Source organism: Falco peregrinus, chromosome 7, assembly GCF_023634155.1.
Source record: "Falco peregrinus isolate bFalPer1 chromosome 7, bFalPer1.pri, whole genome shotgun sequence".
NCBI lineage: Eukaryota > Metazoa > Chordata > Aves > Falconiformes > Falconidae > Falco > Falco peregrinus.
This window is the reverse complement of record NC_073727.1, coordinates 19,354,460-19,378,927: the sequence shown is the minus strand read 5'-3', so window position 1 is coordinate 19,378,927 and position 24,468 is coordinate 19,354,460. Positions and strand designations below refer to the sequence as shown.

General features: G+C 42.0%; 1 protein-coding gene across 2 annotated transcripts in view; it reads left to right on the top strand.

Annotated features, from left to right (window-relative positions):
• The window catches only part of ELP3 (elongator acetyltransferase complex subunit 3), a 94,190-nt gene that overhangs the window by 12,772 nt on the left and 56,950 nt on the right, over positions 1-24,468 (top strand). For both annotated transcript variants that reach the window (XM_055809998.1, XM_055809997.1), the window contains exons 8-9: positions 19,941-20,102; positions 23,382-23,508. In XM_055809998.1, coding sequence (XP_055665973.1) covers positions 19,941-20,102; positions 23,382-23,508 — 289 coding nt within the window. The remainder of the gene's footprint in view (positions 1-19,940; positions 20,103-23,381; positions 23,509-24,468) is intronic.

Genomic DNA, 24,468 nt, shown 5'->3' with positions numbered 1-24,468 from the left:
CGTTTAGCTGTTGTACTGTGTCACTGCAGTACTGTTTTGAGATGGGCAATGACACTTGAAATCAACATTCAAGGTTGAATGTATTTATCTTTGTACATGAGAATTCAGCCCTTCTCCCTCACTACTTCCATCAACAAGAGGCCATGCTACATGGGGAATACTAACTGTATTTTACTTGTTTTATATTGTGGACACAGCATGCAGCAGTAACCTGGGATTTGGTCTCTCTCACCCTTACTTTGAATGGTATTATGGTAGCACTGAAATTTTTCTTCTTTGTGCAAATCATTACTTAACTTTGGATTTTGTACAGTGAATTCCCTAACAGGGAAAAAGACCTTCAGCCAGCATGCTTTTTTAAAAGGCCTTCTGAGCATGACCTTTGTTTAAGCCAGTGGAGCATCTATCTGTAGAGGCTACAGTCCACCTAACTACGAACACGGTTTTTTTTCCCCCTTTGTCCAGTCGTTTCTTTACTTCATCCTAAACTTGAGCTGGGCTTCTATGGCCAGTGCTGCCTTTCCAGTGATAGCGACGCGCTGACCTATATGGTCTGAAATGTGCAACACTGCAGCGTCATCAGTCTGACATCCTCCTCTTGATGTAATTTTGAATTTCCTTCATATAAGACTTTGTCTTGATCAGCGTGCTGCAACTGCTGGTCCTATTTAACCTGATAAAAAGGAAGTGAGTGAGCCATTTCAACCAGTATGGTACAACCGGAGCCTGCCGTGGAGATCTCTACTGTTCCTCACCAGCAACCGGCACTGCAAGGCTGACTAAAGGAGTAAGTCCTCAAACTGTGCTGGCCCATGGACTCCATCTGATATTCTGAGTTAGCTTCTGGCTTTCTGGGAGATAAAGTTTTATGGTAAATCCAGCCTCGTGGTAAATCAGGAAGTTGCAAACCCAGCAGTGCCTCTAAGAGGGCAATGATGTGGGACTGGGAGTGATCTGTCTTGCAGAAGTGGGGCACTGCTCTAGCCAGCCACTTCAAATAAATCGGTCTGAAACTGGCTTTATAGTCAGTGGAAGGAGTAGGATCTTTATGGGATGGCTCAGAGCATCTAAGCTAGGCTGCTGCTTTAAACTTTTTCTGGATAAACAGGACAGCCAACTTGGGGGATTTGAAGAACTCAGTTTATAGAGCAGACGTTCTTTTTGCATGAGTGGACCTGAAGCAAGTTAAGATTTTGGTTTTTACAAAATGCCTGAATGGGACGTGCTTATGGAAGTGAATGTGTTTACCTGTGTCAACTCACCAACCAAGAGTGTGATTTCTTTTTTTTATTTTTTTTTTCCCAAAAGATAAACAGAGAAACTGCTAGGGTTTCATAGTGACTCTGTTGCGAGTGGAGGAAGGACATACCTTCCCTGAGAAAGTGTTGCTGGTGTTTAATACTTCTGTAGCACCTCCCTATTGAGGTAATAAACACTTTTTAGCCTATTCAGACAGAAGTTTTTGCTTGAGGTGCTTTGCTATGCTTGAGAAATAAGCTGGCCAAGGAATGAGTAAAGAATTGCAGAGCCAGGGGGCATCTTTGTTTTGTAGAGTTTGTGCAACAAGACTGAGAAGTTTTAATTTTTATCTACTGAGAATGCCACTTAGGAGATTTCAGCACGCTTCTGATTGCCTGTCGAGCAAGACTGTGGACTTGGTGATAACCGCCCCTTCTTCAGGAGGAGTTTTGTAATTACTGTTAAAGAATCACTGTAAGACAGATTTTTGGTTTTGTACACTAGAGAAATACATTTTTCTCTGGGAGTTGTTCCCATCAAGCCGAAGTGTTGACTTGATTGCAGCTACCTTTGCTCTTCCCTGAGGACAATGAACCAAGAAGGTGTAGAATACACATGCAAATGAGAATTGCTGCTCCCCATCAGTTTGCTCCTCTCACCTGACCCATGAGTCATTAGAGGTGCTGAGCATATTTAACTGCCACCATGACTCACCACTTAACTCCAAGGGCTGAGTACCTCTTCTCTGAGCCAGGATCTGACTTTTAATCAGTGAATAAGGACAAAGGAGAACTCGCCTGTCTTGAGAAAGGTGGGTGTCAGAAAGGTCCCCCTGGGCTGTGCACCCCTGCAGCTCCTTGGACTGGAACATGAAGCCTATATCAAGGCTTCTCTTCATGTATTTAAAAATGCACAGAAATTATTTTTTAAAAATAATTTTAACGGTATCGTACTTTGCCTGATGTTCAATCTGGTTGTAAATCACACTGTTAATGGCAAAGCAAGAAGGGGATAAAATTGCTGGAACCTCATGTTCTGCAACTCAAGTGTCTTGTGTACCTGATATTTATGTGACAATATTCAGGTACACAGCAGACATAATAACTATTTCCATAATAGGTCTGTAATCCAAGGCTGTTTCGGCTTTACATCCACTCTTCAGTAAGTAGTCTCTTAAAAGGCTCATTTTCCACTTCCATCATTTGTCGAAGCCCAGAACTTGCAGAAGTGAGTGCTGTCAGTTGCATTTGATTCCTTGTGGAGAAATTTCAGTTCCCAACACCAGACAACACTGTGAGACTGCCTTTTTCTTAGGCTTGTCATTGATTGCTTTTGCCAAGTGTCCTTTTGTGTTTCCACCATTAGCTGTTTCTGCTGAGCTGGTGAGCAGGCAGCAATGCTTCCCGCTGCTACCAACATCTTCATTATGTGCGAGGAAATTTCCTTTAGGTATCCCAAAAGCCGTATTGATCTTTTGGTAAGCAGTGAGCAGCTACTTTAGAGCCTTTGCTGAAAGAGAAAATGTGGGTTTTAAGTAACCGCTGCTTAGGGCTGGATTGTTGTGTTTCCAGCTTAAGACCTTTTAGCTCATCTGAGGAAGGGAGAAAAACCCTGAGCACTGGCAGTTTCAGCAGCAGTTGATTTGGTAAGTGAAGCTCCTGATGCCTTTTGAAACCCAGCTGGAAATCACTCTTCTTGAGCACACTGGATCAGAGCAACCCATCCAAGATGTTTCTGTGTGGTTACCAGAGAGTGGGTTTATTGGAAAGATTGCTACATTCTTTTCTCAAATACCAACATTAGGTCTCATCTATTAGTAATTCTTCTAATAGAAGCTGCAATTTCTCCACAAGAAATTGAGTGATCATGAAGGTGGACGACTAAGCAACTCATAATTTTGCTTTTCAGTAGTGGGGGATAAACCTGCTTTCAGAGCATTGCACTCCGTTGTCAAAATTGAAGTCTGTTTTAAACGTCCCAAACAAGGCTTTGGGAGTTTTGTTAGAAGATGTGGGTTTCTGCAGGTAGGTCTAGTCTTGCTGCTGCCAGGGCTGTGATTTTACCAGGATTTAGCCTGGCTGCTTGACTTTCAGGGCACAGACCTGCAATGAAATGATGTGGGGTAACAAGGGAGCATGTTGTGCCTGTGCTGATGCAGCTGGCTTTGGATCTGTGTTTTGCTGGCCCGGCTTGTGAGAAATTCTAGTGTACGCTGACTCTCAAGGAAAGAGGTTTAAGCACACATGCTTTACCATGTGGTTAGTATAGGCAAAAAAGATGTTCTCCTACAATTCAGATGGCTCAATTGACATATGGTTGCTTGTTACACTAATATATCTTAATTGTGCTTTCTGAGTCCTAATTGTGACTCTAGCAAAAATAACAGAGCGCTTTGACTCACTGGCTCCAGTGATTCATGCCAGGGCGATTTAAGAGGTTACTGTTCTCCCTTTATCTACCTTGACCCTCTGCTTGAGGTTACCACTTCCAAAACAGGCAGCTAAACATAGTTGTCCACCCTTCAGCTGCCAGAGTTCACCCTCTGACAAATTAATGTAATCTGGAACGGATAGCGATTTAAGAAGACATGCTACTTCTTTGGCTGCAGGGAGCCCAGCGCGTTAAATTGCCCCGCTACAAATCTCCAGAATTTGATAGTCAGATCTCACCTCTTGACTTGCCATAATGAGTAGGTACTGTGACAGGTAGGCTCTTGCAGCTCTAGCAGCTCCAGCACAAACCGCAGTAATTGCTGGCTGAAACTCCTATTCTAGGAGTAATTTGGGCAACCGAGGTGTGGAGGTACTTACTGGTTCTGCATCCCCTCCTGTGCAGGCAGCAGCTTCTGGCAGGGAAGGAAGTGAATAGCAGGAGGCAGCAACATTACAAATTGCTGTGGCTGTATCCATCAGAGCTTGTCTGTCAAATCCCTCGGGACATCTGACTGGGCAGTGATTTTTCTGTGCCAGGCAGGAGATAACTGGCCATTGTTTTAGTGCCAGATAATGTAGGCTGAACCTCTGTTGTAAATTTCCTTTTGTTCCCGGAGATTTGTAGACTAGTTTGTAATGTTCTGGAGAAGCAGGCAGGTTTTCTTTGTTTCCAGCTTCGGATGTGATGATGATTCTATGATTCTTCCATGGCGCAGGAGCCATGTTTGTCATTGAAAACTGTTTGGTGCAGGGTTTGTACCCCTAAACGCTTTTGGTATGGATAATGTCTTTCCAGCTGGCAGAATTTGAGGAGATTTACCCCAAAGCTGGCTGGCCTTTTCTGGCATGCTGTTGGTTTTGCATTGCTTATTTTCTACTGCCAAGACCCAACTTCTAGCTGCTGAAATGTGTGTTGTTCAGGAGATATGTAAGCGCAAGTCATTTCATCAGATCCAAATCTTGTTATGGGTAGCTGTTCATCCTTTTTCATCCTGCAGCTATGGAAAGTGATTGCCTATCCAGCTATCTGCCCTGTTCAGTATTTCCACAGCATTTTCTCCTGCATGTAAATTACTCAGGTTTGTGACTGAATGTAGACTAGGGGAAGGAAAGTAGCAATGAGGAAGCCACAGCCACCAGATACTTCTCTGCATGCGCAACAGCACATCTGGTAGTACCTGACTTTAGGTTTTCTAAGGTGGTTGCTGGAACCAAATATATCTTTGTCAAAGGTTTAAGGGTGGAACCTTTCAACCTTTGTGTTTATTCGCAACAGAAATATGAGCTACACCAAATTTAGCAATATTTGTAAATGCTATTGATCCGTATTTTATCCTACGCTGGTGGAAAGGATGATGGCCCTAGCGGTCATGACATTGTCAAAGCTAAATAATGAATTTCAGTGCCTTTTTTGTACATTTTCAGCAAATTACTGCTGAACACCTGCCAAAGGGAATACTTTTCTCATTTTTGCTGCTTCACTGCTGTGCATGTGTAATTTGGCAAGCATAACAAGTTCTCCGGTGACCTGCACTAAAATGTTAATGCTAGGATATGGGGTCTGAGTGGTCAGCTGGGACTGGTGACTGGAGGTGGAGTTTGATTCATGGCTTGGTCACCTGTATGAATATGAACCTGGCCTGATGATTACACGGTTCTAGTTCAAACTGTGCTGGTGATCTAAAGGTAATGTCACGAAGAGACAGCATGGCCTGTACTAAATAAGCTCTCTGGATTAATTTCTTCCCTGACACAAAATATTACACCATCCTGTGTATTACAGAAGCACTGCCTTTAGTTGCTGTTGTATTGTGATTTTCCCGTGGCAGTGGGCAGAAGATCAAACATTAGTGATTGCTATGAGCTCCATAAGGATGCAGGTGATCCTAGGCTGATACTGCCATGCCCTGGAGAGCTAACACAGTGCCTGCGCTACATTTTTTCCTTCTTTCAGCAGAGATTGCTTTCCAGCCCGAATTAAAATGGGCTGGTAAAATAGTGAGATGCGGTTTATAATTCCCTCAGCTGTGCTGTGCTTGCCTCATTGATATTGTAAATGGAGATCCACTGCCTTTCAACAGTGCTAAATTAATCTGAAAGAAAAGTCATTTTCTAGTAACATGGTGGGTGTAGTAGGGATGCAAAAAAAAAAAAGGCAGGTTTAATTTTCATACTTTTGTGGCAGGATGGCAAGTACTGGGTTCCTTGTGACTGTTGTTCCTTGTGAACGCTGTGCTAGGCAGAGCCGAGGCTGTTTGCTTTTGAAATGTGCCTTTCTGCAATGTGTTGCAGCTAATGCGCTCTGGGACTCGGTGCCTCCTTGTGACCCATCAGTTTGTGAAGTCAAGTACTCAAAAGCTGGGAACTGGCAGAGCTGGGGGTGTTTATGCAGCCTTAATTTGGTCCCCCTCTGTCTGGGCCTTGGATTATACATTTACCTAATTCTTCCTTTTTCTCCACAACCTTTGCCTGATTCACCTCCAGAGATCGATTGTGTGCTGCTCTAAAAATTCTAAAATCAGTGGGAAGGGCCTTTATTCCTTTTTTATAAATAAGATTTGCCTTTTCTCTAGCAGCTCTGAGGTGAGATGTGGGTTCAGCTTGTGGGTTAAGACAGCTCAATTCAGATGGTTCCGTGTGAACTGGGTGCCTGATCTCCCCTTCCAGCCAAGCGGAGATGTGGTCAGCAGAGCCTAGAGAAGGATACAGCTCCTGCTGAAGTGGGCACCCCTGCTGGGTCAGTGTCTCCCTCTGGGCTCTGTTGACTGGGCACACTGACTGCCACGGGAGATGAGAGCCCCAGCTCTGTGTGGGTGTTTGCATCCGTGAGCTGGATCCTGCACTGAGCCTTGGCTCCATTGCAGACCTGGGCAGGAGGTGTTTCTTTCTTTAGCTCTGACTTCTGACTCCTTGAGCTCGTGACTGGTTTTGATGTGGTGTAGGTTTTTTGCAAGACACTCCTGTTTCTTCCGGTGTCGGTTCTTGCTCCCATTCACCTTTCCAGGTCTTTGCTTTTCCCTACCTCTAGGAAGACACAAGTGGTCACTCACCTTTTGTTGTACTCTTCTTCTTTTTTTTTTTTTTTTTTCTTTTTTTTCCTCCTGTCTTCTCTCTGGTGTATTCATCTTGCTGTAAGGCAGGTTGTGCCATTCGCAGGGGGCATAGCCGTGACAGGAAACATTGGGCTTCACTCCTTAGCAGGAACATGCTCCTTGGGACCAGCGCATCTTCCCTGGAGTTGTGAGGGATGTCTGTGCCTGAGGCAGGGTGATGCGGTTTGAAGCTACTGTAGCAGCTAAAAGCTGAAACACTTTTCCAAAGCAATGAGCTCAATGACTGTTAAAAGTTGCGCAGCTGTTGGCACTGTAGCTGGAGCTACGATGGATGGCAATGGAGCCAGGGGAATGGCGCCTTCAGTGCTTGTAGCCTGCTGCAGTGAGCCTCCTCCTGAACACGGGGTTTTACAAGCACAGAGGAAACAGACGCCTGGATGTTCTTGTAGTGCTTTTTTTGGGAGAGATCGTCTTGCAGCTTTATAGGTGAGGGAGTTGCTTTGGCATGAGAGCAAGTTTAGCGAAAACCACTAAAACCATAGCTTTTCACTGGCAGTTGTGGCTGATGACTGCTTTTTATTAGCTCTGTTTATAATTTTAGTGATACAATTTCTTTGTATCCTCAAAGCAGCAGTCAAGCTGTTTTTCCTTCCTGAAGCTAAATGTTTATATTGGAGTGTTAGATGGGGGTGAGATGAATTCTGTTTAATAGGTAGATGCAGAAACTACAAAGCAAGGTTTTTACTGGACGCTGTCTTTATGCAGCAATAGCTTTTAGGGCATTGAGGACCATATGCAGCACTGCTGTGGCAGAAGTGGTTTTTTACTTCAGTAACAGTTTGGAAGTGGTTCTAACTAAGAATATGCAACTTTCCCTAGGCCACAGTGAGTCAATATCGGAACTGAAATTGGAACTAGAGCATTTTTTTAAAAAAAATACGTCTAAGTCTCACCTAGTTCGTTCTCTCTCATTAACTGTAGCAAGAAAAATTTGAACTTCAGTTTGGATTTAATAAAAGAGGCTGTCATGTCACTTCTTTCATAATTTTAGATATAAGGATTTTTTTTCTCCTGATTCCCTTTTTAGCCTGCGTCTGTAACTACATATTGACTATTCTGTGGTAAACTGTCTCTGTGATTATGACCTTATTGTTGGTCGTATTGATTTGGCAACAGGCATTTAAATTGTTGTTCTTTCAGGTTTCCTTGAACCAAATTGAACAGTGAAGATGTGAGAAATCAAGGGCAAGTCTTGGGCATCTCCTCATGGAAGTTTTATAACAGTCTTTGTTTCACTGTACGTAGCAAGCTGATGAGCTGCTTGCACTTCAGTGTCACTGTGGTGACATGGTTTGTTGTTCATAGGATGTGTTATCTGTTTCTGTGCACTCGGATAAAAAGAGAAAGGGACGTAGAGTAAAACCTGTCCTGTAGGAATAGCTGATATTGATTGCCTGGTGGAGGTGGAATTTAACTAAAGGTCAAATGAAATTGTGCTGGAATCCACATAAGAGACAGCTGAAATGGGACTAAGCTACTTCTTTTTAGATCTTATATTGCTTGCTGAAAAGGTACTGGAACAGCAAAATTGACCAAAACGAAATATTAACCAAATGCAGCCTACAGCCTTCTGCTTCTCTTCCCTTGAAATACTGTGTGGGTTAAGGCCACCATGCTGCACTTCCAGGACTGGTGCTTAAGGCAAAAGAGTGGGACTCTGTCTTTAGTGTTTATCCTGGATTACTGGCAGAAATTCCCAAACTGTTACTGAGAAATGCATTTGATTCTTTCTAAAACTTCATAGCTTAAAGTGTCTCTAATTTTCTGTCATTGTGCTGAGTGTATTTTTTTTTCGAAGCTCCTCTTCTGCACCTTAAACTGCCAAATGGTTTTGAAAATAATACTGTTCGGGGTTGGTAACCCTCCTGCATGGGTTTGTTTCCCACTGCAGAAGTGACCTGTGTGGTTTTTGGTGGCCTGGGAGGGCATGTAATTTGCATGGGACATGGTTCAGTGGTGGACTTGTCAGTGCTGGGTTAATGGTTGGACTTTATGATCTTAAAGATTTTTTTTCCAACCTAAATGATTCTGTAATTCTGTGATTCTAAATAGGAGAGGAGCTGCTGTTTGGCACAGGAAATCTTCATAGCAAGCCCAGAGCTTCTGGTCACCTTCAAGCTTCTGGTCATTTGAACCACTTCTTCCTCTTTGCAGTTTTATCAGGTCTTTCAGGATGATGTTCATGGATTCCTTTCTTTGGTTGTAATTTTCAAATGCTATTAGTGGTAATTAAAGGAGTTTAAAAGTCTGTACATGTGTCCTGCGAACAAGGACAGGAGTTTTAGAATGGCTGGTTGAGCGCGTAGGCAACCAAGCAATTGTTTCATCCATGTGTGACTTGTTGATCTGCTGGTCTTGGCTGCTGAAGATCCAAGCTGGAATGATCAGCACAGTGTGCTGCACTAGCTGAATCTTCCACGTATAAGGTGGAGGGTTGGGTGTTTTTTTTTTACTGGCATTCATATGTTAGTCTCGTGGTGAAGGAAAGTGTGTACGCTCCTCGTTTGAAAAAATTGAGTATGGGCTTAGGAAGTGGACATTTTACAAACACTTAATATGTTCTCTTCTTTCAGCCGTCTTGGAAGAAATGTTTTGCTGATGTGTTGGACCACAGTTGTCTTTATTGGGATAACAGGTTTTGTTTTCTTTGGCTGCTAAAAAAACAAACCACCTTTCTCTTTATGTAGAACAAGGATTCAGAGGTTCTTGTTTCCATAGTACACATTTTCACCTTATGGCAGATGAATTCCTTTCCTCTGGCTACTTGAAAAGGGTTAATGTTTCAACAAAACATCTAGGTTGTAGTTTTCTTTGAAGCATTTGACAAACGTGTAAGTGTACCTGGATTTCCAAAAATTAGGTCCTTCACCAAAGCCTCTTTAAAGACTGTGGGAATAAGAGTGAAGCCTTTGCATGCATAAGTAATTGAAAGGTATTAGGAGACAGAATAAATAATTTACACAACAGAGGAAAGTCATCAGTGGTGTCCCAGAGGATTCTGTGCTGGAATAGGTGGTCTTGACCATGCTGGGTGAGATGATTAATGTCGATATAGTGATATGTTCCCTTATTTTACTACAAAACAATGATCTCCAAGTTGGCTAATGCTACTCAGGAACAAGATTTTCAAGTTGTAGTAGACAACTGAGAGAAACACAGGCATGATGCTTGGTTAAAAGACCAAGTCAGTGTGAGGAATTATAATGAAGGGAATAGAGAGCAAAATGGGACTGTTACGCTGCTGCATAATTCAGCAGTGCCTTCACAGCTTGAACCTACGTTGAGTTCTTCTTTTTAAAAATAAGGGAGGGGAGAAGGGAAATGATACTGTGGAACTTGGGGTGGGGTGGGGGTGGGGAGGGGAAGTATTTAAGAGCGATAGAGTAGAGGTCGATGAAATCCTGAGCGGCATGGAGACAACAGAGAAAGGATAAACACCAATTATCTTATATGCCACGAGGGCTATCGGGTGAAATGGGAATTAAATAGAAAGAAGGCTCTCCTTCATGTCGTGCATAGTTAGGCTGAGGTGTGACCGAACACATTCATAGGAAAAAACGCCCAGTGAGAGCTGATAAGTCTTGAAGACAGCTACTACTACTAAAGATATTGCCTCTGGCTCAGGGAGTCCCTGAAGAACAAATAATTGGCAACTCTTAAGAGTATTAGAGGAAAATACCACTGCAGCTTGCCCTGGTCCTACTGGTCTAGTCTAATCATCTGCAACAGCTGTAGATGGGTGGGAGACCAGGCTCAACAGACCTTTGGACTTGCCCAAGACAATGTTTCTGTGTTCCTGGACCTTGCGGGTCCCTGGTTCCACCTGCAGACGAGGTCAGTTTGTTGGTGGCACTCCAGTTGCCATCTGAAAGCAGTTCAAAGACTCGGGTCTCCTTAAGCCTCTGTGCAAGGAAGCTGGAAGCTTGTGGTATTGCTTCTGTTCTGGGGTAAACGTGAAGACTTGGGTTTCCAAGAATAATATGGCTCTGCTCACTGGGACGGGTTTGAGAAAGGCAGAGAGCTGACCTAAGGGAGGAGGAGGTAAGCACTCTCTTGTCCATGTTAGCCTTGGTTTAGCTCCCGTGCCCCCCCAACCTTTAGTTTTGACACAGATGGGTAAAAAAGAGGCCGCAACTTGGCTCCTGTTAGAGCCACACATGTGATTTTTCTTGTTTGAAATATTTCGCTCTAGCATATGCTTATTCACCCTGGTGTTTTCAGTTATAGCTTGCTGATAATTTGTTGCTGAAAGAGCATTATCTGTATTGCCGTTGCCTTGAACTTAATGGATGGGAGCTCAGAAAATAAGCATGCAATGTTAGAAGGTCCCATCAGGGTTTTCTGTTCAGTGGCCTTTTTTTTTGCCTCCTGAGCTAAGACAAACATCTCGGGGCCTGCTCAGATGTCCTCCAAGAATAGGCAGTGATTATGGCTTTCGAAATAATTGTGCGTTTATTAGCCCAGCATGGTAAGAGCAGAGCATCTCTCGTGCACGGCTCTGTACTGGCTGTCACAGGCGGCAGGGTCCCTCCAGCAAAGCTACAGCCTTCTTGCCAGAGGTCCTCTACGTGATGTTGCTCTATGAAAGCTGTGACTGATATAAAAATAAACCAAACCAGCCTCCTACCCCCTTCCCTCTGCAGCCAACATCATTACCTCCTTGTTGTTACAGCCAGGCGTTTAATTAGTCCACGCAAATAGCCCTACTTTGATTAGACCCGCAGTGTGTTAACATAACTGTGCCACTTCTGCTCGTGCTGTGCTTTTTCTTTGGAGGATTCTCAGATGTCAGATCCATTCGTTGTGGTTACAACTTAGTAAACAAATTAAGAAAGAGAGAAAAATGGTAAGTTCTAGGGTTTTTTTGCTTCAGAACGGATACTGTTTTGAACACTTGATCCTATCCTGGATTTCGAACACCAAGTGACACAGCAGGAGGGAGCATAGTTACATATAACCTATGTGTTAGTGGCATTTGGGGGGGGGAATATTGTTCTTCCTAATTTTTTTAGCAGGTATAAATACTGTTACTTTATCAGAATCAGAAGATTATATTTTAATCAATAAATGACTGTATTTTAAGTGACTGTAAGTTGTTCAGTGTTTGAAAACTGAACCTTGAGAAACTGATGCTTCTAAGAAACCAAAGCAGTGTGTCGTACTCCTGGTAGTGGTGATAAAGAAAACACTGTATTGTAATAAAAAGGGAGCAGTATAAAGCCAAGGAACTGGCATTTGAGTTTTCACAAATATCTGCTCTGGGCAATCATCAAACATGAAACTTTTGAAACATGTTAGATGCATAAGATGCCACCTGGTTTTGTTTACTAGTGGGAAATTGTAGATAGTGAATTAATTATTGCTAGCTGTGTTTCAGAGATTGACATTGTGGTAAAGCCAAGCTATTAGAGATCAAGAAAAAGGAGGTCATTTAAGTAATAGGTGAGGATGTGGTACATAAGATACTTGTGTATTATATCGGCAGCTTCCTACCCAGAAACCACTGATGTCACTCTTTGTCTTCGTTCTGCGTGTGTAGGCATCACTGTCTTGAACACCTGTAATTGTGTTACACTGAGGACTGTGCTCCATGTAGTCAAGGGCACAAGAAGGGGATTTTTTCCAGATGTTAGACTTGTTTGAGATGCTGGATGTTCACAATCTTTTAGTTCGCAAAATTAAGACCAGGAACCTTCTGCCAAGGCCTCCTTAGGTTGCCAATTAAAATTCTTGATATTTTTTTTTTCCCCCCCACTCAGCCCTCCAACACTCCTTTCTTTCCACAAGACATTAAGCACTTTTTGTAAGGCAAGTTTGCAACTGCCTTCCCCCTCCCCCACCCTGCGCATAGACTGAAGTGTAGAGGAGCAGCAGTGCCTTCCCAGCCAAGCTGTGACCGCTCAGCCCAGTGCGTGTGCGTATAGAGCACCATGCTTGGTGGAAATTGCTGTTGTCCGGCAATCCACTAGCAGCGATCATGATTAAGTAATATGAGCATCTTCATGATTTATTCCATCTCCGCCTTTAAGGAGGTTTTCTTTGGCTTTGGAAGTGATGTGCGGAACCGAACTTTGCAACTAGAGGGGAGTTACAAGGCAGGTTTGTTGGTTGTGGCGCTGGGTGCGAGGGGGGTCGCTCCTCCTAACTTGCACACCTAATTTTACTCACAACATGTATTTTTACAGTGAAGTTGGTTAGTTCCACCCGAAGTCTACACCTGCTAACTAATTATTTGTTAGTTGCTTTCTTGCTTCACTTTAAAGGTACGGTTCATTTTAAATTCACTACGCATGCTCCCCGAACGCAGGGGATCCACCATGAGTAGGAGGTTGGGATCTCCCACTACCATGATCATTTTACTCTGGTATCCTTGAGTCGTATCTCTTCAGCAGTTTGTTTTCTTTTAGCAGTTAGCAGGTCCTTGCCAGAAGGCTCCTTATTTACATTCTTGTTGGGCTCACCTACATCTGTGCTGGCTGTCCCTTCCTGAGGTGCCGAGGGGGCCGAGCCCCAGACCTTCTCCCGCAGACAGTGAGGCTCCTGCTCCCGTGCTTACCTGTGCAGCTCCTGCCTGCAGCAGAGTTTTGTTTGTCACTGTATTTTCATCCTTCCTTTCTTTCCCTATGGACAGGTACACCTGAACGCTGCTTGCTCTCGGTGAGTGTTTCGCTTTGATGCTGCCTTTGACCTTCTTGTGCTTTGAGCTTCTGCTGCTGCTTGTGCATTTTTTTGCCTCTTTGTCTCTGTTTACCTCCTCATTATATACTTTCCCATTCTGAAATGTGTAAAACAGGTAAGTGGTTTAAAGGCACGTGATTAATATGCTGTATATGCACAGTGTTAACCCACCTGCTTTATTCTTACAGTTTATCTTTTCTGAGCTTACTGGGATGAGGTAAGTCGTTCTGTGTCGCCTGGCATCCTGCCACTCTGATCCCAACCAGGGAGTTTGGAAGCTGCTGTAGTATAGTTTATATATAATTGAGTCTTTTGATGTTCAGGTCTCTTCGTTGACAAGACTTTTGTCTATAGACCAAATTTTAATCGAGAGCGAGTAAAGAATTTGTTGAACGAGTTGTTTTATGCCAGAACTGTGCTGTTTTTTCTTGAAGTGAGGAAGTATTTGAGACCCTATGTCAAACTGCTGTGTCTGGTGGAGAGGTAGCTGCCTTTTTGATCTGAAAAACTGGAGCTTGTTTGAGACACATTCTGGTTTCAGGGTCTGCTTAATGTACAAGCTTTCTCTGAAAATTTAGTCAAATGTTCCCCGATGATTAAAATTAATAATATCTCTTTTTTTACTTCCTATTTCAGACAGTTCTGTAACCATGCTGAAAATAACTGACTTTACAATAGCTATGTCTATATAAATCTTAAGGTTTCTCTGTATCTCATTTCCTTTATCTGTATGCCTTAGCATCTGTTTTATTTGCATAATTCACTTCTGTGGTCAGTCTGTTATTAAAATTACCCCACTGTCATCTTGTGCTATACACTTGTCTTGATTTCTGATTATTCTTTTGATTATGTGGGATTCCTCAGCACTGCTGTATTACAAATAATAAATAAGACTGTTCCAGGGCAGGAGGAGAAATACTGTAAGATGTTTGTAGTTGCTTGAGAAGATAAAATCCATCTCCATTCTCAGGTTCCAGAAGAAGTGCACATAATAAATATTAATGCCAGATTGAACCTGGAAATCAGGTGAACAAGACCATCATGGGTGGGGTTTCCAGCCTGAGTTCATCTAATTTCTCAGGGCTTTCTCTTATTTTGCTTCTCTTCATCTTCAGTTAGTAACAGTTTTGCTTGTCTTGGTCATCATCAAGGTTGTCTTAACCTTTTGTGTCTGAGTATCCTGAAGTCACTCTTCAGAGCTCTAGGTACCTGCTTTTCAGGCTGTCTGCCTAGCTGGGTAGAGACTGTTCCCTCTTCGTATCTGCCTCACTAGCATGCCATTCCTGCAGGATATGTGGCTGAGTGTCTGTTGTTTTTAAAGATCAAGTGAAGGCAAATCCATCATGTCCATTATCGTGATAAGTCACTGTATCCTGTTAGTGGGCTTGCAGGGTTTTTTTGAGAAATGAAGTGTAATATGCATAAACCTTTGCAAGAGAATTGACTTAATACAGTGAGGTATTTTGACATTAAAAAAAAAAAAAAAAAGACTAGAGCAACGTGTCACCCATTACATTGGTTTTCAAAACGGGCATGGCAGAAAATTATTGTCATTGACCCGAATGGTTTCTAATAGGTTTCTGTTGTTTTTGCCTCTGGGCCTTCTGTTTAATACTTGTGTTAAAACAGTAATTTCTAAGGGTTGGCAGGAGCGATCAATACTGGAGATGGACAAATAAGGGATACATTTGTATTCCATATTAAGTTGTATGCAAGTAAGCTGTGTACTTTATTATGGGAAAATGTAAAGCTGCTTTTCTAGGAATGGTGCAGGATTCTATTCTAAGCAGCAGCGAAATATCTAGAAAATATTTAGGAGTTAAGTCGCATTATCATGAGCTTTCTGTATGATTCAGCAGCCAAATTACCCTTGACTGTATAAATAGTGGAAAATTGGATAGGAATAGGCAAATCATATTCCATCTGGATATAGTACTGGTGTGTCTGCAAAGTTCTGTGGCTGTTTTTGGTATCAAAGACAACAAGAAGAATGCTTAAAAAGTGGGAATACTGCTAAAAAAAGATATGAAAATGATGTAAGCATTAGAATATATGCACTTAATGAACAATATACCACACTTCTTAAAATTAGTCTGACACCCTGATACCTGCTAGAATGGCAAGATGGTGAAACACAACTACTTTAGGAGATTTCTGGAGTGTATTATGGTGTTGTTTTGAAATAGTTGGCTCATCCAGTGCCTCAGAGAGGTGCAAATTGCTGGCTGAGGAAGAGATGTGGTCTTGGCTGCAATGACCCTGAGATGTTACTGCTTAAGGTCCCAAGGGTTGTGAGTAGCAGAATAAAGATGTCAATTCAGGATAACAGACTTAAATCTTCCCAGGGAACCAAAAGACAGGGTCCCATGGGAGGATGCTCTGAAAAGTGAATAAGCCCAGGTGAGTTTAGCAGATCTTCCAGGACAGCTTCCTCAGATTGCTAACGTGATGCATCCTGATGTGCAGGAGACCAAGCAGGCATGACAGACCACCACCTTGGCTTAACTGCTTAATGTGGAAGACCTGATGGAGCTCAAACATGAAAAAAGGACTGGCTACAGAAGGTGAAAGGAGGTATGGGATACCCAGGAGGGATACAGGCAGGCAGAGGGCACATTAGGGAAGTTTAGCTGCAGTTGAAACTCCAAGGGATTATAGGGCAAAAAGAAGGACTTGCATAGGTACGTTGTTAGCAAATGAAGACAAAAGAAAATGTGGATCTGCTGCTGGGTGCAGCAGGCCATTCAGTAATGAAGGACACACGGAATGGCTGAGGTACGCGGTGTTTCTTTGCCTCTGTCTTAATTTGCAAGATCTGCTTTTGCCAGGTGGTGATTTGGGGTGAGAGGTGGTGCCCATGGCAGAGGATTGCATTGGACACCACTGGCAAACTGGACACATGCAGATTTGTGGAAGGCATGGGTGAGGCAGCTGAACCTCACCTTGGAGGCAAAAAAGAGGCAAAAAAAAAAAAAAAAGAGGGTCCCTAGTGACTGAAAATGGGTCTGTCTTCAAGAGGGTGGGAAGGAGAACTACAGGCAGGTAAGCCTTGCCTGGGTCCCTGGGAACATTATGGAGCATGTCTTTGTGGAAGCTGCTGCCGTGGTCAGGAAGGTTGCCAGGGCAAAAATGTGAAAAATGTGCCTACCCAACCTCCTAGAAATGTGGGAGGCCACCGTGTTTCCCTTGGGCAGTCACGATGAAATCTGGGTACTGAAAGTAGGAGAGGCAGAAGCAAAGTCAGTCTTGAAATAGCCAATCTACTATAATATCAATCACTGATTAATAATAACTAAAAAAAAAACCAACCCCAAACTATGACTTGATCTGCAAATCAGGACCAGATTTCAAAGATAAATTCCTTTAAAAATTAAGGAAAAAATCTAAAAAGCTTTTTCCACTAAAAAGGTGTTATTCTTAAGCATACATCAGTTTGTCTTTCCTTTTTCTGTGCTGGCTGTAAATATCTCTCAGATCCTGACTCTGCTTTAAAATAAAAGGTGTTGCCAGTTTGATTTTTAAAAAAATAAAAATCACTGACTGCCTTGATGTAAATCCAGTATTTAGGAGATAATCTTTTATATGGTATTTCCTGCCCCTTTCAGGTCTCCAAGCTCTCTCTTAATAGCTTACTCTTGTGTTGGCCAGAAAAGGAGGTGCTGGCCATGTGTAGGAAAATATTGAAACTAAATGTTAAACACAGATTTATTTTTTAAAAAAAAAAAAGTATTAGTTGTATATTTAGTTGTATAATGCAGCTTTGTGCTGCATAATAATAATTGGTGCAGCTTTTATGGGTACCTTTGATAACTCCTTCCATGAAGTGACAGGTTATGTAGATTTAGTACAGCTTTTGATCCATGGCTGCTTCTGATACTCCAGTGTTTGGCTTCTTAACTTATAATCTTGCAATTTGTGCCTGTCCTTACTTTTCATATTAGGTTTCAAGTGAAATAGACATGTTCATTTTGCAAATAGGAAAAATGATGAATAAACGAGTGTTTAAAGTTTGAAAGTTGACAAAAGACAGAAGAAAAGTCAATTTATTTTTTTTTTTTTTTGATTCAGGAAATGATGGAGATGTGTTGCCAGAATCCCCTTCAGTGGAAGGCTGGCTGTCACACACTTCTTTTTTCCAATTAGTTGAAAGGAATCTGTAGTCTTTATTAAACATGGACCATGTGATTCAAGCTTTTATTTTAGTTAGATAAAACAGTATGAGGCTGTGCTCTGTTTGCTCACCACAAGTCTTCAGGAGAGCTGGGGAGAGCTAGAGGACTTGTGGCTTGGCTTGAAAATGTTTATTCTACAGAGGATGGTAATCTGAAAAGGCTCATGACTTCCCTTGGAAATGGCATCTTTGTTACTTTATCTGTTTTGGGTTTATCTTTGTTTTGCTTTTCTGGTTATTGGTAAGACACGCTTCTCTTCACGGCATAGAGTTGGCAAGACAACTACCAACCATTACACGGTATTGAAATTCTGTTGGTGCCCTTAGATGTTATAGTTTAGGGTCTGTTGGTGTTAGTTATATTCAGCATTTTATATCTTGGCCATAAATTTGCTGAGAGACAGGGATGTAATGATTTTTGTCTCCCTTCAGTATTTCTAGCCTGATTGTAGGTGCTTAATATAAGTATGTACCCTCTGGTGTGATGGGTGAGTTATCTGGTGACTTTGCATGTTGTCGTCCACCCCCCTGCCCCTTAGCTAAAATTTCTTGCTTTCATCCTTGCAAATCACGTCTTTAAAAGTGGGCGTTTTTCAGTCTGATGTTAATGAATCACACATTGGCAATGTTTTCCCTGACGTGATAAACAATCGTTCTGTTAGTGTCAGATTAGTGAGCCACAAACTCTGAAATCTTCTACGTATTTTTTTGTTGTTTGTTTTTTTTAAGATGCTTATTTTGACAGCTATTACAGTGTATCCCCCAAATATCTTGGTCTTTACGTATCTTAGACTTGATCAGTTTGAAGGGAGTTGATAGTTTTGCTAGTGAGTCTGAGCCCACTTGGGGGTTTTTTTTGCTGTTTTGGGGTGGGGTGGGGGACGTTTGAGGGGAGGGGTTGTGTGGGGGAGGTTTGAGCGGGGTGGGGTGTTTGGGCTTTTTTTGTCAAATCAGACCTTCATCATGCTCTAAGGTAGGCTCTGGAGCTTTATTTTGATTCAGAAGTTTCCAGCTATCCGGGGCTGGAAATTGGATGATGAATCTTTATAGAACACCTAATAAAGAGCTGAAGTTAGTCATCCTTGTGATTTCAGTGTGCAATATTCTTTCAGGTATCAGCATAACACTTCTCTTACTCAAGGTGTCCTCTTTTCAGCAACATTTAGTATTAATACTGAGATCTTCATCATTTGGGACCATTAAAGAGACCGATACAGCTCCCAAACAGTGGCTGTTAATCCTGCCTACATCCCAGTTTGGGAATTATCCAGATTATCTCTGCAGTTTCAAGTGGTTTCACAAGAAGTTTCTTTCTTCCTGCTGTAAATCCTTTGTCCTGTGCTGCAGTCCTGTTACACAACCGCCATACTCTGCGGGAAAGACAGTCAAGTGAATTAATTGCTGTATGGAAAGGAATATTATCCTTGCTGGTGGTGCTGGAGGTTATGTTGGTTGATGGTTTCCTTTTGTGAACTTCAGTTCAAGGCTGCTTTGGGTTCCTTTTTTCTGTTGTTTTACTCTCATAGGTCACTAACTTACCATTTCTACTAGCTGGAATAATTAGTCTTTGCTAGACATCCAGTGATAAATGGGAAAGGAGGGGGGGAAAGGGTAACAATGAATTTTCTTTCAGCATTAGACCTCAGCGTCTGTTCAGTGAGGTCGTGAGCATGCTGCTAGTTCACGAGGGGAAGTGATTTGTAGAATTTTTTATGGACAGTCTTGTACGTTTTCTTGTGAGAAAACGGCTGGATCTTGTTTGTGCCTTGTCCCATCCCTGCAATTTATCTGTACACTGTTGGAATGTAATGAAATGAATACGTACTGACTCTACCAGCTTTCCCCAACGTGAGGTCTTGTATTACCATCAGTGTCTGAATGGGAGCAAGTGCTCAGATCGCCTTTGGTTTGTCCCTAAAAGCACACACAGCTCTCATTGCCTACTCTTGACTTTCCGTTCTGTCCAGGTTTTGTTTCCAGGCAAATGAATACTGAAGGCTCAGTCTGGTCTGGGAGTGTCTTCCTAACAAGTTTTTTTTAAAAAGTCCTGAGGGGTTGACACAGTCCAGTTGTTTTTCATACAAAACAAACCCCAGACTTTTATTAGTGTGCAGATTTCTGTATTATTTCATCCATGCATTGCCAGAAGGTTGAGGGCACCCTGGCTACTGATGTATTTGAGGGTTTTAACATGGATTTTAATTCTGGTAGTGACATAGAAACTCTCACCTGGAAGATGATTGGAAACTATTCCCAAGTTTCCAGTGCCACCTCCACAATTTTAATAGAGGATGGGTTTTTTTGCAGGTATTCAGAACGAAGCCTGACAAAATGCGTTGGGATAACCATAGAGACCAGACCAGATTACTGCCTGAAGCGTCATTTAAGTGACATGTTATCCTACGGCTGTACAAGGCTGGAGATCGGAGTGCAGAGTGTGTACGAGGATGTGGCCAGGGACACCAACAGGTGAGAAGAAAGCTTCAGTGCGAAACTGAGCGTGGCTGCTCACTGTATGCTTTCTGGAATACTCTCGAGTAGCCTGTCCTGACCTGTTGGCTTGAACACCCATTTAACATTGAATGTTGAAATGTTTAGCTCTTTCCCTTGCTTGTGTGGCCATAGCTACACAATAAGAAAAATTAATGAGCTGCAGTGGCTTTATGGATTTCTTTGTGCTACTGTGTAGATAATGGCTTGAGAAAGTGGAGTTGTTTGGGTTGTTTTATTTTAAACTTATATTCTTTTCCCGTATTGTACTTTTTTTTTCATTACTTCATAAATAAATGCAGTTTTGTGAAATAGAACATGTGCCCAGAGAGAGCTCATAGTTCTTGCCCTATGTAATTCATAATCTATAGGCTTGAGTAGATACGATGCAGATCTATTGGAGGTACTTACCCAGCAAACAGCATGTTCTCTTTTTCTGTTGGGTATTAGAGAGGAAGGATGACACTGGCAGGTACAGAGGGGATAACACAGCCAGAAACAATGCCTGGTGACAGAGTAACCGCAGTCATTCTAGGCATACAGGATTTCTAGGGATTGCAAAATATATTTGCAAGAGACCTGTAGTTTATTCCTTGTAATCTTGGACCTGTGGCCAAAAGAACAGTTGTCCTGCATATGAGAGTGCACAATGTGTTGTTTATCTCACCTCATCACAAGCAAGCCAATCTCTTTAGGTTGTGGAGTTTTTTTATTTCAAGTCTGATAATTCTGTGGAGATTTTGAAAGTGATTTTTCTCCTGTTTTTTCCACTTCCGACACTCGTTCAACTTGCCGTTGATCTTATTGCATATTCCAGTCACCTACCAAAGATGCTTAGTAACCATAATTGTACATAATGACAGATTATGGTTCAATAGGCAAAGCACTTCTTTGTTAACACCTACCTTAAAGGCAGTAATCCAAAACTGAAAATGCTGGACATTTTCTTTTAAGAGACTTAAAGAATCCAAAATTAGTTTCCTTCTATGGGTTTAGCTGTAGTATTGCTGGTGCATGGAAGCGCAGGATGTCACTGCTGTGAAATGGTCAGGTTCCACATCTCAGTAGACAGGAGGAGCCATTTATTGAGTAGTCCAAGAGTTAAGAGCTAATATTTATAGGTGGTATGTTCCTCCTCTAGATGTCAGAGCTTTCCAAAGGAAAAGATCCATACAAAGGAATGTAGCTGGATCTCACTCTTAGGCTAGATGTATTCATTTACAGTTAATTGTGACAGAAACGGTAAATTTAACATTAACAAATTTCTCTTCACCTTTCAAAACCTTTTTTTCACCTCAAACCTTTTAAAGGTGTCCTATCCTGAGGTGGAACTTTAAACCCTCACTTAGCTATCGCTTCAGTCGTCTTCAATTTTCCTCCAGTTTTGTCTGTCACATTGGAGCTGGTACCATAAATCATTCAAAGCTGTATGTCACTTTTGGCTTGTACATTTGCTAATGAACCCTTGCTTTCCTGCTGGTGAATTGGAAAAAAAAGGAAGCAGTGTATTACTGACTTGATTTCGGTCAGAAGTAATCCTGTATGGATTTATATTTTTAAAGGCACTTTTCAAAGCTGCTTGCAGAATTCCTAAAAGACTTTGCTGCAGGCTGTCTCAAAGCAGGGAGGGTGCAGGCTGTTCGCTCAAATGCCTCCCTCCAACTTCTTAGAACAATGAACTAGAATATACTTTTAGAGAAGGGTGATTCAAGTTTCTCTTCCTTTTCAAATGACCTCATTTTGCTTCTGTTCTTCTACTTTGTGGGGGATGTGTTTTGGCGTTAAACTTTTAATATTTTGCTTGTAGCAAAATGTCAGATTACAACCAATTAGGCTAACTGTTTGGAAATTACTTTCTATTATGTTCCATAAGTCATTAGTGAGGTTTTTGAGTGCTTTTGGTGGCTGTGAGGCAGAAAAATATTCAAGAACAGATCTAGGCATCAAATAATCAAGTTATTGATGCAGCTCAAATTCCACTTCTAATAAGAAAATAATTTTTATTTATGAAGCAAGTCTCCACTTACTCCCCTCAGGCTACTCAAGGTCTTGAGTAATACTGTCCTTGAACAGTCTCAGAAAAACACCGTAATACTTCGGGGGGGTGGGGGGGGAATTATAGTCATAAAAGTACATGTAGGGATTTAATGGAGGCAAAATATTCCAGCAGAGAGGAAAGAGGTCCTTAAAACAAGGGAAGTAGCTGTTCGGTTTGGTTAACATTAGGTCTCGGCAGAAGGTGTGCATCTGTAAAGGTGCCCAGATGGTGTTAATTTTGTATCCAAAGGACTCTGGAGGATAAAAGTCACCTGCTGAGCTAATCCATTGGCAAGGAATTCCAAAAGATAGGGTGAACTGGTGTGAAAGTGCAATGGGAAGAAAATGGGGATTGGAGAGGGAAGGTAGAAGATGCTGAGGGGATAGAAATGTCCAGAAATGTTGGCCAGTAGAAGAAGAGCTCTCCCAGCTGGGGAAGAGCAAAAGCAAGGACTTTGTGGGAAGACTGGTCATGTGTGATGAGGACCTCCTAGTAGCTGTTTGTAGCGAGAGTGGTTGCTGTTGTGGAGGCAGAAGTTGGCTCCTGAGCCATGGAGGTGGAAGGGGAGAGGAATTTCTTTGAGGTGGTTTATTTACGTGAGATTCAACCTTTGTTTCTGCCATTGTTTAGGCTCCCAGTCTTTCCGAGGTCCTGCAGAGCAACCACAAGTTTAGTTTGGTTTGATGTCGATGGAGAATAACATGAAATCCTTCAAGAGTCCTAACGCAGCCTATGTTTCAGAGGTTTAGCACCTCTCAGAAGTTGAGAAGAGTTTGTGTTTCTCTAAAAAGAGCACTTGAGAGTTTGACAAGTATGTTGCAGGAAGATTTTGTTAGCTAGCTGGTTTTACTTGGCCCCCATCCTTCTCCTTTTCCTCTTCTGTTGCTTTTGTTTCTGGTTATGCTTCATTTTGATTATAGAGTCTTCAGTGCAGCGTGCCCTAGCTTGTGCTGCGTATCAACTAGTATCATTGCTTTAAAAATTGAATATCAGCAGCTTTCTAAAGTTTTTTTGACTGTGATTTGTGTAGCAGTAGCCTTGGTGTGGTTCATTTGCTGTAGAAGTAGCAAACTGGACTACTTTCAGCCCCTAGCGTAGTTTGCTGTCTTGGCAACCGTGTTCCAAACTCAACGCTTCGCACTTCCTAGAGAATAATCTCAATTAAGCATCAAAATACATCTTCACCTGTGTGATCCTCAATCTCTTTTCTCTCTTCCCAGAGGTCACACTGTGAAGGCTGTGTGCGAGTCTTTTCACTTAGCCAAGGATGCTGGGTTTAAAGTGGTGGCGCACATGATGCCTGATCTACCGAACATGGGGCTGGAAAGGGACATGGACCAGTTTATTGTGAGTATGGCTTAAAATAACCAGGAGTTTCTAGTGTGTTCCAGCTTTTTCGTCTAATGCTGCTTCTCTTTCTTAGCTCAGCTATTAGTTACAATCCAGGCCAGAACTGTTTCTTAAGGACAAATAATCTAAAATTCTTTTTTGAAGGTGGAGGGCGAGAAAGATTTGTTGAACTACTTCATCCAGAAAATTATATCCTTGCCTCATGAAAGACTGAGTCACTCGAGTCTCTGTGGAATATAGCTCTTCTGATATTAACTAGGACTCTTACTTTTCTCCAAGGTGGATTTCTTTCCTTGGTTTTAGACTTGTACATGATTCAAAGTTAAAAGCGTACCATCTCGAAGGTAGTTAATTGCAAAGTAGAGTGTCTAGGTGTATTATATAGCATCTCTGTTCTTGGCTTAGTTCTATTCAGTATCTTTATTGATAATGTAGAAGAAAATATAAAATTATTTCTAGAGAAAATGAAATGAGGAATAAAGAGCAAATGGTAAACAGTGTAGGGAATTAACCACTTCATCTGGTAGCATGATAGATTATTTTTTTTTCTAGCAAAAATTAGGCATCCATTTAAAATGGTGCAGAAATTGCAGTCATGACACAGGAATCCCAGGTATGTTTCTGTGCGAGGTCAGACTAGGTGCTTTCCGGCACTAAAAAGCTATCAGTGCTGTGGAATATATTGATTAGAAGTACGGGCAGAAAGCAATGGTTTATTGTGGTGTGCTGCAAACAGGCACATCTAGAAGGAACCAATCGAAAATGCAGCTGTACAGTACAGAAAGTATGCATGGCAGCTTTCAGAATTTCTTTTTCTAAGGGGTTTTGTGCAGAATTCCTTGAGCTTTTCATGAACATAACTCCATAGGACTTAGCAAATGTTATGTTCATGTGGCAGAGTAAGAGGCTGGGGAAAGTGATGTGCACAAAACCAGAGGTAAAGACAGTGAGAGAGCT